Consider the following 13,541-nt stretch of genomic DNA (forward strand, 5'->3'; position numbering starts at 1 on the left):
CTAGTGAAATTTCCCCCCCGGGTGAAGTTTCCCCCCTGCAGGTGGGGACCAGAGGCTTGAACTGGGGTCCTTTTGCATGGCAATGTGTTCACTCAACCAGTTCTGCCACCACCAGCCCCAACCTAAAACATTACCCTAAAGTCCCTCAAGCAGGTTCATAGACAGGAGAGGGAGCAGCTGCTGGCAGGGAGACTCTGAGCAGCCCTTCCCATCTGGGGAGCCTGGGGCCCAGAGTCTCTCAGCTGGACTGGTCTGCAGTGGCTGTGCTGATAGGTTCAGGCCCCAGACTGAGCTTTGCAGTGTTGTCCCAGAGCATGAGAGGAGGGATGACATCAGGTGCTGCCCATCATGGTCCAGAACCCACTCACTGATCCGCACCCCAATCTCTGGGCTGCAAAGGAGCCCAGGCAGAGGAAGGGGGGCAGGAGGCTGTGAGAGAGACTTGTGCACAGTACAAGCACACAAACACACACAACACACACATACACACAATCATGTACACACGTTCTGACATAGTCACACTACACACATGTTTACAGAGACACGTGTGCATACTACAAGCACACATATATTCATGCACACACGGATAGATTAAGTGCATACACGCATGCATACACATTTGTGTGCACCCACTCCCCTGAGGACCCTAAAACTGGCTGCCCTGAGGCTGCCAACTGCATGCCCTCACCCCCCTCCCGCTCCCGCCGGGTTTTTTCCAGCGGAGCCTCCCTCCCCCCACGCCAGCCCTGGACACCCCGCCTGCGCAATTCCAGGCGGGCAGGAGCCGCGTGGTCCCCGGCAGGGCTGGGGGTCGCAGGCCGGGCCATGAGCTCAGGCAGAGGGGCTGCGGGGAGGGCTGGCCGGGGCCGGCATCACCGCCCCGAGCACAGCCCGCTGTTCCTGCACCAGGACTCGGCTGACCTGCTACCCCTGGATGCCCTGCGGCGCCTCGGCTCCTCAAAGGACTTGGTGAGGCGCCCTGCCCTGGCTCCCCCATGCTAAGCGCGTCCAGTCCCCTGGCCCCTCACGGGCTCCCCATCGAGAGTGCCCCATTCTCATTATTCGCCTGCCCCCATCCCAAATAGTCTGAGGTTTGTCTTGGGGTGCTGGGGAGCTATGTTGCTTAGAGCAGGGGCCCAGAGGGACATGGGGCCGTAGGTACAGTTGGGAGGATACTAGGGAGGCTGGCCTCCTCCTCCACCTAGCCCCCAGGATTGCCTGAGAGCTAATCTGCACTCTCACTGGCCTCCCCCCCCCCCCCCAGAATTGAAGTCTCAGGGGTGAGGGATCTCAGCCCCAATCATGACACTTTTAATTTATTTATTTTATTTTAATGAGAGATAGAGATATAGAGATAGATATATATAGAGAAACTGACTAGAGCCCTGCTCAGCTCTGGTTTATGGTGGTGCTGGGGATTAAACCTGGGACTTTGGATCCTCAGGCTGAAGAGGTTTGCTGTCTCCCGAGCCTCAGAGCACCTGGGTGCTTTAGAGCTTGCCCAATCACTTGGTCTCCCTGAATGCCCCACTGTGCTTCCCTGGGTGGGTGGCCCCTTCCTCCCACCCCCTACAACAGTGTGGACCTTGGGTGGTGAGGGGTGAAGGTGTGGAGAGGAGCAGGGGGTGCCTGTTTGCACTCATGTCTCTCTGGAGGTAGTGACAGAGCTCAGAACCACAATGCTAACTTGGACTATCACATGTTAAATGAGGATACCACTGTTTTAAAGATTTATTGTGCTTATTATTATTATTATTTAATGAGAGAGATTGTTAGAAAGACAGAGAGATACCGGAGCACTGCTCAGCTGTGGCTGATGGTGCTGGGACCTCAGAACCACAGACATGAAAGTTTTTTGCAGAGCCACTGTGCTGTCTGTCTCCCCAGGTCTTATGTGTTTATTTAATATGAGAGAGAGATACCAGAGTGCTGATACTGGCGTTATCAGGGACTGAACGTTGGGTCTCCAAGCCTCAAGCAGGGAAATCCATTGTGTTCTCTCCCCAGCCTAAGATTATTTTTAAAATTTATTTATTCTCATGTGGAATAAGAGAGAGACTACAGCACTGCTCAACTCTGGCATGTTGTGGTGTTGGGGATTGAACCTGGGACCTCTGAGGCACAGTCCTGCATGTCCTGGGTGCTTTCACTGGCACTGTCTTCCCAACCCCCAGGATAAAATGAAATGAATTGGCCTCCTAGGCTTGTCGAGACAAATGTGTTTGAGCTGATATCAGTGAAGGACTGAGCACAACACCTCAACACCTGCACAGAACCTGGGTAATAGGAGGTGCTAGGTTGATACTGATTCTTGTCCTTCCTTCCTTGGGGAGTCTCTCTCTCTCTCTCTCTCTCTCTCTTTTTTTTGTGGGGGGAGGGAGAATAGTTTAGAGACCATGGTTTCACGGCTGGCCTCCTGGCCTCTGGCTGGGAGGTGCTGAGAGGGACCCCAGCATCTGAGAAGTCAGAGCCACTTGTGCAGGCCTCCACCGGGCAGCTCCCCCCACCCCCCAGGTTGTAGGGTTATAGGCAGAGTAGCCCACCCTGCTGTGCCCAGACCTGCACTAACTGCTGCTCCCTGCCCCTCCCCCACCCAAACCAGTGGGATTGGAGCCCAGGGGAAGAAGCTGGGGTCGGTTCAGACACCCTAACCCTTGTTTCTGTATGCAGAGGAGAAATGGAGTGGAACAGCAAAGCAGGTGTTTTGTCTGAGTAGATTTGCTTCCTTGATTTGTTCTGGTTTTGCCCCTGGGGTGATCTCTTGGGTTCTGTGCCTGCAGGACTCCACCACTCTTGGTGTCTATTTTTTTTTAAATCACTTTTTAAATCAGCTTTAGATTTTATTATTATTTTTTTCTTTTTTTAATTTTATCTAATAGGACAAAGAGAAATTGAGGAGAGAGGGAGATAGAAAGGGAGACAGACAGACACCTGCAGTTCTGCTTCACTGCTTGTGAAGATTCCCTTCCACAGGTGGGATTCAGGAGCTTGAATCCAGGTCCTTGCACATGGTAATGTGTGCTATACACCCTATTTATTTTACCAGATCACTGCTCAGCTCTAGCTTATGGTGGTGTGGGGGGAATTGAACCTGGAACTTCTGGTGACTAAGGCATGAAAGTCTTTTCAGAACCACTATGCTACCCCTCATTTTTATTTCTGATAGAGGGTGAAAGAGAGAGATGGAAGACAGACACAGAGAAAAGGAGAGACTGTTCCTCCACTTGTGAAGTCTCCCCCCTGCAGATGGGAACTCAGAGCTATAACTCAGGTTCATGGCAAAATGCGTATTCCACTGAGTCCACCACCACCTGGCCCCAGGAACAGGCTTTTCTGCTCCCAGTGGCTGGGACCCCATAGCCTCTGTCCTCAGGACCATCCTGCCTCCATGTGGTCCTGGGGAAGATCTGAGAGCCATCTGGCGACCTGGGTCATCCTCCACCCCCCCTCCCCCAGGGCCTAACAGACTGATGTATAGTAGGTGTGTAGCTTTGGACATGGAGGTTCAGGGCCCCGCAGCCAGCACAGTGCTGGGGGTCTAGAGCCCACCTTCCCCTTCCTTCCTCCCTCTCCCCATGAGAAAGGTGTAGGGTCTCTGGGAACAGGGTCTCCTGCCAGCCAGGGCTCCTGCTTCTCCCCTGGGCCAGGTGCCCTACTAGTGCCCTGGCCTCAAGGGCCTCTTTAAACCACAGGCAGAAAAACAACCCCAGGCTTCTGGGGGGGGGGGAGGGTTGTGCCCTGTGGGGGTGCAGCCATCCCTCAGGGAACCTTTACTGGCTGAGCCAAGCCAAGGGGGAAAGATGAATGAGACAGACCTGACCTCCAGGGACCTCCAGGCTGAGGGGACTTGAAATCCACAAATAACATGTGTGAGAAAGAAGCAGGGCAGGCTGCTCCCCCAGCCCAGTGTGTGGCAGGAAGGACATAGCAGAGAGGGTTTCCTAGAGGAAGTGTCCATCCCAAGATGCACAGGGAGTCCCAGACTCTCTCCCAAATAAAGAACAGTACTGAGACTTCTTGAACAAAATATTTAGCTGTGGGGTTCACTTGGGCCTTGAGGAGAGTGAGACAGGAGTTTTGGCAGTGGGTGAGCAGGGGTGAGGCATGGAGGAGGGGAGAAATGGGCAGGCAGGGCAGTGGGGGCAGGGTTGTGTGGAGTGGGGTGCGGTGTGTGTGTGTGGCTCCAGATCCAGGCAGTGGCCAGGGCAGCTGGGCTCAGAGTACCTTCAAAAGTTTGGGCTCTAGGGCTGATAAAATAGCTCACCTGGATAGTGTACTGCTTTGTCATGTGCAAAACCCCTGGCCCCACCTCACTGAAGGAAGCTTCAGTGCTGTGGTGGCTCACACACTCCCCTCTCTCTTCTCTGTCTCTATATAAAAAAAAAGAAAAAGAGGGAGTCGGGCAGTAGTGCAGTAAGTTAAGCGCATGTGGCGCAAAGCGCAAGGACCGGTGTGAGGATCCCAGTTCGAGCCCCCCGGCTCCCCACCTGCAGGGGAGTCGCTTCACAGGCAGTAAAGCAGGTCTGCAGGTGTCTATCTTTCTCTCCCCCTCTCTGTCTTCCTCTCCTCTCTCCATTTCTCTCTCCGTCCTATCCAATAATGACAACATCAACAACAATAATAATTACAACAACAAGAAAAACAAGGACAACAAAAAGGAAACAAATAAATATTAAAAAAAAAAAAAAGAAAATGAGGCTCCATGCTGGGGAAGATAGCACAGTAGTTGTGTAACAAACTACGAAGCCTGAGTCCTGGGTTCTGGGATTAAAATAAGGGGGTGGGCAGTGGCACACATGATTAAGTGCATATGCTACCCAGGTTTGAGCCCCACTCCAATCCCTCCACCCCAGTTCCCACTTGCAGGAGGGGAAACTTCATAAACAATGAAGCAAAACTGTAGGTGGAGTAGTGAGGACAGAACAGGGAGAGGAGGGGGCTGCAGGCTGGGCGAGCTGTGTCTGCTGGTGGTGGCTAGGATGCCTCCTGGGGGGTGAGGGGTGTGGGATGGGGAGGGAGGCAGGAGCTGAGTCCAACTGGCCGTGGGTGTGGCGGCCACATGGCGGGATACAGGTTCTGGGATGTGTGGCTGTTATGGCTTGCAAATCATGAAGCATATGAAACTTCAGGGAAAACACATTTTTTCAAATGTACCAAAAATCTACCTTTAGCAGTGGCTCTGGGCGAGAGAGAGAGAGAGAGAGAGAAAGGGAAGCAGTGTAAGACTAGTAAGAAGTTAGCCATCTGTCCACAGAAGAAACGGATAAAGAAGGCATGGTCATGGATGAATCATGCATGCATGTCACCCAGGCACAGGTATGTGAAACAGCTCACTTAGTGCTTTGCTTTGCCATGTACACGACCCAGGTTCAAACCTGGCCCCCACTGCATTGAATGGAGCTTGGTGCTATGAGCTCTTTCACTCTCTCTGCCTCTGAATAAATAAATATAATTATCATAATCATAAAACAAATTACCCAGATACGCTGGGGAAATAGCTAAGTGGTTATATACACAAAGACTTTGATGCTTAGGAGTTAGGAGACAGCATAGTGGTTCTGCAAAATTTACTTCTAAGCCTGAGTCTCTGAGCTCCCAGATTCAAACCCTAGCACCACCTTAAACCAGAGAGCTGAGCAGTGCTCTGGTAAAAATAATAAGTAATAGGTAAATAAATAAAATAAATAGTGGAGGGGTGGTGCAATGGATGAGGAGTGGAGCTCTCAAGCACAAAGTCCTGAGTTCTGTCCCCAGCATCTTTTCCTCTTCTCACAAATAAATAAAAATCGAAGATAAATAATACATAAACCAATACAAATTAAAAGGTGGAGCTTTGAGACATATCTCTCTTGAACATTTTGCTCCCTACCCTGAGCCATGGCTGAGAAAGTGGTTCAGGAGGGCAGAGTGCAGTCCTTGGAGTGTTCCAGAAGCATCCAGGTGACACTAACCCAGGGTGGCCAGTGCTCTTCCTTCCATGTCTTCACTGCTAGGTGGGAACAGGATGCTCTGATTCTGGGGGCTCCCTGCTGGGGCCATGGACAGCCCTGTGTCGGGGTGGGGGGACAGGCCTGTACCCCCCTACATACACCTGCACAGCTTCCTGTCTCCCTGCTTGCCTGGTGGAGCAGCAGCCACGCACTGTGGTTCAGCGGCGCCTGGTGGAGGAGGGCTGGAACCGCCATCAGAGCGAGTCTCCAAGGGATGGCAGGGGCCCCAGCAGGCCTGAGATGCCAGCGCTCCTGATCAACTGCAAGGTTAGTAGCATTCTGCATCAGTCACATCCTTCCTGGGGGTGGAGGTGTGTGTGTGTGTGTGTGTGTGTCAGCATGTCCTGTCTCCCTCGTGTCCAGCTCCAAACCTTCCCTTTCTGAAGTCCCATCAACCGCCACCACCACGCCTCTTTCTTCATAGCCTGGGAGGTGGTGCAGTGGATAAGGCATTGGACTCTAGAGTCGAGAGTTCCATCTCTGGTATCATATGGGCTACAGTGAGGCTCTAGCTTGTGTGTTGGTGTTCTCTCTCTCTCCAAGTCACTTTTTTTAAAAAAAAGATTTTATTTATTAATGAGAAAGATAGGAGGAGAGAGAGAGAGAACCAGACATCACTCTGGTACATGTGCTGCCGGGGATTGAACTCAACCTCGTTTTTGAGAGTCCGATGCTTTATCCACTGAGCCACCTCCCAGACCACCCCAAGTCACTTCTTAAAGAAAGCCTTTTTTTACTCTTAACACTTTTTTAACTCTTAACACTTAACACTTAAGCCACTTTGCTCCTAGTTGCTGACCTCATAACTGTTTTTTTTTTTTTTTGCATCGAGTTATCGCTGGGGCTCAGTGCTTGCACTACAGATCCACTTAAGCCACTTTGCTCCTAGTTGCTGACCTCATAACTGTTTTTTTTTTTTTTTTGCATCGAGTTATCGCTGGGGCTCAGTGCTTGCACTACAGATCCACTGCTCCTGGAAGCTATTTTTTCCCCTTTGTTGCCCTTATTGTTCATCGTCGTCATTATTATTATTGTTGGTGTCGTTGTTGGATAAGGCAGAGAGAAATGGAGAGAGGAGGAGAAGAGAGGGGGAGAGAAAGATAGACACCTGCAGCCCTGCTTCACCACTTGTGAAATGACTCCCCTGTGGATCCTTATGCCGGTCCTTGTGCTTTGTGCACTTAACCCATTGTGCTACCACCCGAACCCCTCATAACTATTTTTTTCTTTAAAAAAAATTTTTTTTTAAACCAGAGCACTTTGGTTCAGCTCTGGCTTATGGTGGTGCAGGGGATTAAACCTGGGACTCTGGAGCCTCAGGCATGAGAGTCTGTTTTGCATAACCATTATGCTATCTACCCTCCATCCTTTTTTCTTTTTGCCTCCAGGGTTATTACTGGGGCTGGGTGCCTGCACCATGAATCCACTGCTCCTGGAGGCTAGTTTTTCCTTTTTTTTTTTTGTCGTTGTTGTGGTTATTATTATTGTTGTTGTTGTTGTTGGATAGGACAGAGAGAAATGGAGAGAGGAGGGGGAGAGAAAGATAGACACCTGCAGACCTGCTTCACCGCCTGTGAAGCGACTCCCCTGCAGGTGGGGAGCCGGGGGCTCGAACTGGGATCCTTACTCCAGTCTTTGCGCTTTGTGCTAAGTGCTATTTTTTAAAAAGAGTTATTTGGGCCAGTGACAGTGTGCTGCTTTGCCATGTGTATGACTCAGCTTTGAGCCCAACCCCCACCACACTGAAGGATGTTTCCGTGCTGTGGTCTCTTTCTCTCTTTGCCTGTATTATTTATTTATTCATGAGAAAGATAGGAGGAGAGAAAGAACCAGACATCACTCTGGTACATGTGCTGCCAGGGATTGAACTCAGGACATCATGGTTGAGAACCCAAAGCTTTATCCACTGTGCTACCTCCTGGACCACTGCCCCTATCTTTTAAAAAAAAATTTATAATTTATTTATTTATTTTCCCTTTTGTTGCACTTGCTATTTTTTATTGTTGTTGTAGTTATTATTGCTGTTGTTGATGTCATCGTTGTTGGATAGGACAGAGAAAAATGGAGAGAGGAGGGAAAGACAGAAACGGGGAGATAAAGATAGACACCTGCAGACCTGCTTCACCTCTTGTGAAGCGACTCACCTGCAGGTGGGGAGCCAAGGGCACGAATGCCACATGCGCTTAACCCACTGTGCTACCGCCTGACTCCACACTGCCCCTGTCTTTAAAAACATATTTACAAAATCAGAGAACCAGAGCATCAATACCCGGGGATCAAACTCAGGACCCCATGCTTGAAAGTCCAGGGCTCTAGTCACAGTGCCACCTCCTGTGCACCTAAGTTACATTTGGCCTCCCCGGGGGGCTCCCATAGAACAGCGTCCCTGGGGGGCTTTTCAGCCCCCCATGTATGCCCAGCAGAGACCCAGGAAGTGCTGGGGAAGAGACAGCCAGACAGCCTTTGACAGCCACATGCAGCCCAGAGTCTGTCCGCACTCCAACAGAGAGCTCGTCAGCTCATGCAGTGAAACTCTTGCTCACCTTGTCCCAGCCCCAGTCTACATCTCTCTAGGTCTGGGCCCTTCACCCCCAGAAGGCCTTCTAGACAAACAACCCCACACCCCTACCTGCTGGTCAGCTGTCCCCCAGGGACTGGCTCTCCCTAGGCCTGACAGGGAGCCCCAGTGCAGATCATCAGAGGGCTGGGGACTCAGCCCCCTCCTTCCTGGGACTCATGTGCCCCAACTCCCCTCTCAGTGCCGGGACCAGGTGCTCAGAGTGGCCGTGGATACTGGAACCCAGCACAACCAGATCTCAGCTGCATGCCTGAGCCGCCTGGGGTAAGGTGGAGCCCAGGGCACAGTGCTGGGGCTGCTTTGGGGGGGGTTGACAAAGACTCACTAATATCCTGGGGTGGTGATGGCTGAGTCACTGCCAGGACACCTAAACCACTCAACTGGGGGCTGGCGGTGACAAACCCAGAAGAGCACAGGTGTTACCATGCATGAGGATGGGGGCTCAGGCCTTTCAATCCCCACCTTTGGGGGGGGGGGGTTCATGAGTGATGGAGCCACGTTGTAGATATCTCTCCTGTCTTTGCTATCAAAAAAAGAAGAAAAAAAATGCTAGGTGGTTAAGTGCATATAGTATCATGTGCAAAGACCTGGGTTTGAGTCCCTGCTCCCCACTTGTATGGGGGGGAGCTTCATGAGTGGTAAAGCAAGTTTGCAGGTATCTCTCTTTCCCTCTCTATCTTCCCCTCTGCTCTCACTTTCTCTTTTTCCTATCAAGTAAAATAAAGACAGAGACACAGAGAGAGACTGAGACAGAGAGACAGAGAGAGAAAGAAAAAAATGGCCACCAGAAGCAGTGGATTCACAGTGCTGGCATAAAGCCCCAGAGATAACCCTGGAGGCAAATAATAATAATAATAAAATATAAAAAGATTGCTGTGAGTCCAGGGGTGATATGGTGATAAACAAACTCACTGGACTAGAGGCTGTAAGAGGCAACTTCTGATACAGGGACTGTATCTCATATAAACAATGTTGATGGCAGAGAACAGGACTGGCAGCTGTAGGGGTGGGGAGGCAGGGACTGGGCTGGTGGCTGTAACCCGGGCTTCCCATCCACAGGTTAGAACAGAGGGGCCTACAAACCTCAGCTGGGGGCCTGGCATCTGGGGCCCACACCCGGGTGGAGGAAGTAGAGCTGCAGCTGGGCCAAGAAACAGTGGTGTGCTCGGCCCATGTGGTGGGTGAGTGCTGGTGGCAGCCCCACTCCCCTCCTTGCCTACCTCTTCTTCTTCAGCCATCTCACCGAGGGCCCATCCCTGTGTCCAGATCTGCTGGGGGCAGGTGGGCAGAGGAGGGCATGGTACCCCTGGGGTCCCCTCTAGGCTCAGTTGTTTTGGCCTGACACCTACAGATGCTGAGAGTCCTGAGTTTTGCCTGGGGCTGCAGACGCTGCTGGCTCTCAAGGTAAGGGGGCTGTGACTTGCACCCCACATGGGACCTCAGGGAAAAGGATGGAGGGGCAGGGAGGAGTGACATTTGCTGCTATCAAGGTCCCTTATTTGTTCATAGGTGAGTAGACAGATGGGTCCTGGTGGCAGGTACAGGGAAAGAGGGCCTGGAGGTGCTGCTCAGTAGGTTCCACAGCTTGGGTGAGGCCCTCAGTCTGATCCTTGTCAGCATGTACAATGGCATCTCTGTCACAAGAGAAAATAAGGGAATATAATGACTGATCTATCCAATTGTTTAAACAAATGCCTGGGAGGTTATACAGTAGATAAGGCACTGGACTTTGGTTGAGGTCCCAAGTTTGATGCCCAGCATCACACGTGCCAGAGTGATACTCTGGTTTCCTGTATACTCTTTCATTAAAACAGAATAAAGCAGGGGGTCGGGCGGTAGCGCAGTGGGTTAAGTGCACGTGGCACAAAGTGCAAGGACCGGCGTTAAGGATCCCAGTTCGAGCTCCCAGCTCCCCACCTGCAGGGGAGTCGCTTCACAGGCGTTGAAGCAGGTCTGCAGGTGTCTATCTTTCTCTCCCCCTCTGTCTTCCCTTCCTTTCTCCATTTCTCTCTGTCCTATCCAACATTAACGATATCAATAACAACGATAATAATAACCACCACAATGGTAAAACAACCAGGGTAACAAAAGGGAAAAAATGGCCTCCAGGAGCAGTGGATTTGTGGTGCAGGCACCAAGCTCCAGCAATAACCCCGTAGGCAAAAAAAAAAAAAGGATAAAGGAAACTTGATGCTAAGACTTGGAAGAGCATATGCCTTGTCATGCAGAACCAGGCTTTAGGCCCAACAGCACAGGGGATCTCCATGGATGGTGGAGCGGTGCTGTCATGTCTCTATTCTCTAATTGTATATTTTATTTTGGATAGAGACAGAAAATGGAGAGGGGAGGAGATAAGAAAAAAGAGAGATGGGGGTTGGGCGGTGGTGCAGTGGGTTAAGCGCATGTGGCGCTAAGCGCAAGGACCGGCATAAGAAAAAAGAGAGATGGGGGCTGGGCGGTAGCACAGATGGTTTGGCGCAAAGTGCAAGGACTGGCATAGGATCCCAGTTTGAGCTCCCGGCTCCCCACTTGCGGGGGGGGGGGTGTCACTTCATGAGTGGTGAAGCAGGTCTGCAGGTGTCTATCTTTCTCTCCCCCTCTCCTCTCTCAATTTCTCTCTGTCCTATCAAACAACAACAATCATAAACAAGGGCAACAAAAGGGGGAAAAATGCCTCCAGGAGCAGTGAATTCATAGTGCAGGTACCAAGCTCCAGCAATAACCCAGGAGATAAAAGAAAAAAAAAAAAAAGATCCTGTAGCCCTGCTTCACCACTTGTGAAGCTTTCCCCATGGGCTTTAATCTGGGTCCTTGGAGACTGTAATGTGTATGCTTAACCTGCCCCCCCTCCGCTAATAAAGAATGGAAACCATTGGCCTGGGCTTATCGGTGGGACTGCACATGCATGAAGCCCTAAATTTGTTCCCTGATGTCCCATATAAAGGCAAATAGGGTGCTGGGCAGTAGCACACCTGGTTAAGTGCACATAGTACTGAGCGCTAAGGACCAGGTTTAAGGCCCTGGCACCCCACCTGCAGGGGGACACTTCCCAAATGGTGATGCAGGTCTGCGAGTCTCTCTCCCTATTTCCGCCTCCTCCTTCAATTTCTCTCTGTCCTAATAAAATGGAAGAAATCACCACCAGGAGCAATGGATTCATAGTGCTGGCACTAAGCCCGTGATAACCCTAGAGACAAAAGGGCATAAACCAAGGGGCCAAGCAAGGGGGCCAGGAGGATGGTGGGGGCGGGTAGGTGGGGGTAGGCATGGAGTCTCCCCCTACATCTCCCTCCACACCTGTAGTGCTGCATTGACCTGGAACGTGGAGTGCTGCGCCCCAGGGCCCCATTTCCAGAGCTGCCCTTCCTGCCTCTGCAGCGGGAGCCAGGCCCCTGACTGCTGTCCATCAGCCTCTGGAGAAGGACCTCACTCAGAAGAGCCATGTACAGTTGGTCAGGCTTCTGGAGACTGTGTCTGTTCCCCTTGTCACTCCAACCTCCTGTCTTGTGTCCTCTAGTTACATTCCTCTCAGCTTCTCAGCCATTGTTGGGCCCCTAGGAAGAGGCCCTGACACCAGGGCTCCAGCTTCCCTCTGCCCAGCCAGAGGAAGAAATGGTGTGTATAGAGCAGGCCCTTGGCCTGGTGGGAGATGGTCTGTGTCCAAGAGTGGGGCTTCTGCTGTTGCCCTTCACCCCCAACTACCCCAGGCCCCTCCACTAACCACTCACCTCCACGGCTCCCTACCCCTCCTAGGTGGCCAGCCCTCCTTGTCCACTGGCACCTTTCCTACTCTGCACCTGTGTGCTGCCAGCTGAGTGGAATGGCACAAAACAAGGAAGGTGACTGGGGGGAAGGAGTGTGTGGCCAGGGCTCCCTCACAGGTGACCTTTTCTGAGAATGCAGGTGTCTGACCCATAGTTATTGGGTGACCCTGTTTACGCCCATATAGCTTGCTCTCCAGACACAACCTGCACCTGCTTCCCCCTAGCTACCCCTTCCTCCACTTGTGTGAAAGTGCACCCTCTGGTGGACACCCAACCAGTATTTGCTTCTTTTTGGAACCAACCACCTGCTTCCTGCCAGTCCCCAACTCCCGGCCCCTGAGCTCTAGAATGGTTATCTTTCTGTCCTCTCCCAGCTTCTGAGGAGCCTTTCCTGACTGCACTGTGAAGAGGTGTCCACACTTCACGTTTAAGACCTGAGGGCCGTTCAGCTTATGGATTGGGGGAGAGGAAGACATTTGTGTGACTAACCTGAGTGGGAGCCAAGGGCCTTGGGGCTAGAGACACTTCTGGGATGGAGCAGATCACACTAGCTAGGAGCCGCCAAGATTCCTGGCCCTGCAGAAGGGCTCTGTAGCACAAGCCCGCGGTTGGTCCCTCACCCTGGGGTCCTGCCTGTGCAGGCCCCCACTGCCTCTTATAGCCCGTGCTCAGTTGCTCACTGCAAGAATAAACCTGTTTCTGAGAGGTCCTGCTCTGGCCTTGTTCCCTGCCTGTCCCGGCTCAACAGGGACTTTGCCATTGCTTTTACTCAAAGGGGTGGGGTGTGAAGCCTTGCCCAGCTGCCCCCTGAAGGTAGTATCTTCCAACTCCTCTGGATTCACGGCAGGATTTAGGTGTAGACAGACAGTTTGTAGTCTTATGTCTTTAGACTTTTAAAAAATCATCTTTATTTATTGGATAGAGACAGCCAGAAATTAAGAGGGAAGGGGATGATAGGAAGAGAGACAGAGAGACACCTGCAACACTGCTTCATCACTTGCAAAGCTTTCCCCCATGCTGGTGGGGACTGGGGACTTGAACCCAGGTCCTTGCACATTGTAACATATGTGCTCAATCAGGTGCACCACCACCCAGCCTGTTTTTTAAACATGTCCTGCCACCAGAAATTTACTGGGTGTCATGCCTATACACAGTTCCAACACTCTGGGCAGACTGTTTTTAGTTTTCTTTTTCTTTTCTTTTTCTTAA

General features: G+C 51.6%; 1 protein-coding gene across 3 annotated transcripts; it reads left to right on the plus strand.

The window, feature by feature from the left end:
- The first annotated feature begins 194 nt into the window (after window positions 1-194).
- On the plus strand, window positions 195-13,037 carry NRIP2 (nuclear receptor interacting protein 2). Of its 3 annotated transcripts, none has more exons than XM_060190298.1 (6): window positions 196-969; window positions 6,132-6,257; window positions 8,750-8,832; window positions 9,628-9,749; window positions 9,920-9,972; window positions 11,947-13,037. In XM_060190298.1, exons 1-6 carry the CDS (start codon window positions 679-681, stop codon window positions 11,962-11,964), a joined length of 693 nt encoding a protein of 230 aa, XP_060046281.1. In that variant the 5' UTR covers window positions 196-678; the 3' UTR covers window positions 11,965-13,037. The 3 variants fall into 3 exon arrangements, with proteins under 3 accessions (XP_016045125.2, XP_060046281.1, XP_007526330.2); XM_007526268.3 differs by having other exon boundaries at window positions 197-969; window positions 11,872-13,037; XM_016189639.2 differs by lacking the exon at window positions 11,947-13,037 and having other exon boundaries at window positions 195-969; window positions 9,628-11,822.
- The last annotated feature ends 504 nt before the right edge of the window (window positions 13,038-13,541 follow it).

The sequence above is a fragment of the Erinaceus europaeus genome, chromosome 4 (genome assembly GCF_950295315.1).
Source record: "Erinaceus europaeus chromosome 4, mEriEur2.1, whole genome shotgun sequence".
NCBI classification, from domain to species: domain Eukaryota; kingdom Metazoa; phylum Chordata; class Mammalia; order Eulipotyphla; family Erinaceidae; genus Erinaceus; species Erinaceus europaeus.

Coding starts and splice junctions, on each gene's coding strand:
- NRIP2 (XM_016189639.2), top strand. CDS start 679: ATGCCCTCACCCCCCTCCCGCTCCCGCCGGGTTTTTTCCAGCGGAGCC. Junction 6,258..8,749: donor CGCTCCTGATCAACTGCAAG/GTTAGTAGCATT, acceptor CTCCCCTCTCAG/TGCCGGGACCAGGTGCTCAG. Junction 8,833..9,627: donor GCATGCCTGAGCCGCCTGGG/GTAAGGTGGAGC, acceptor TCCCATCCACAG/GTTAGAACAGAGGGGCCTAC.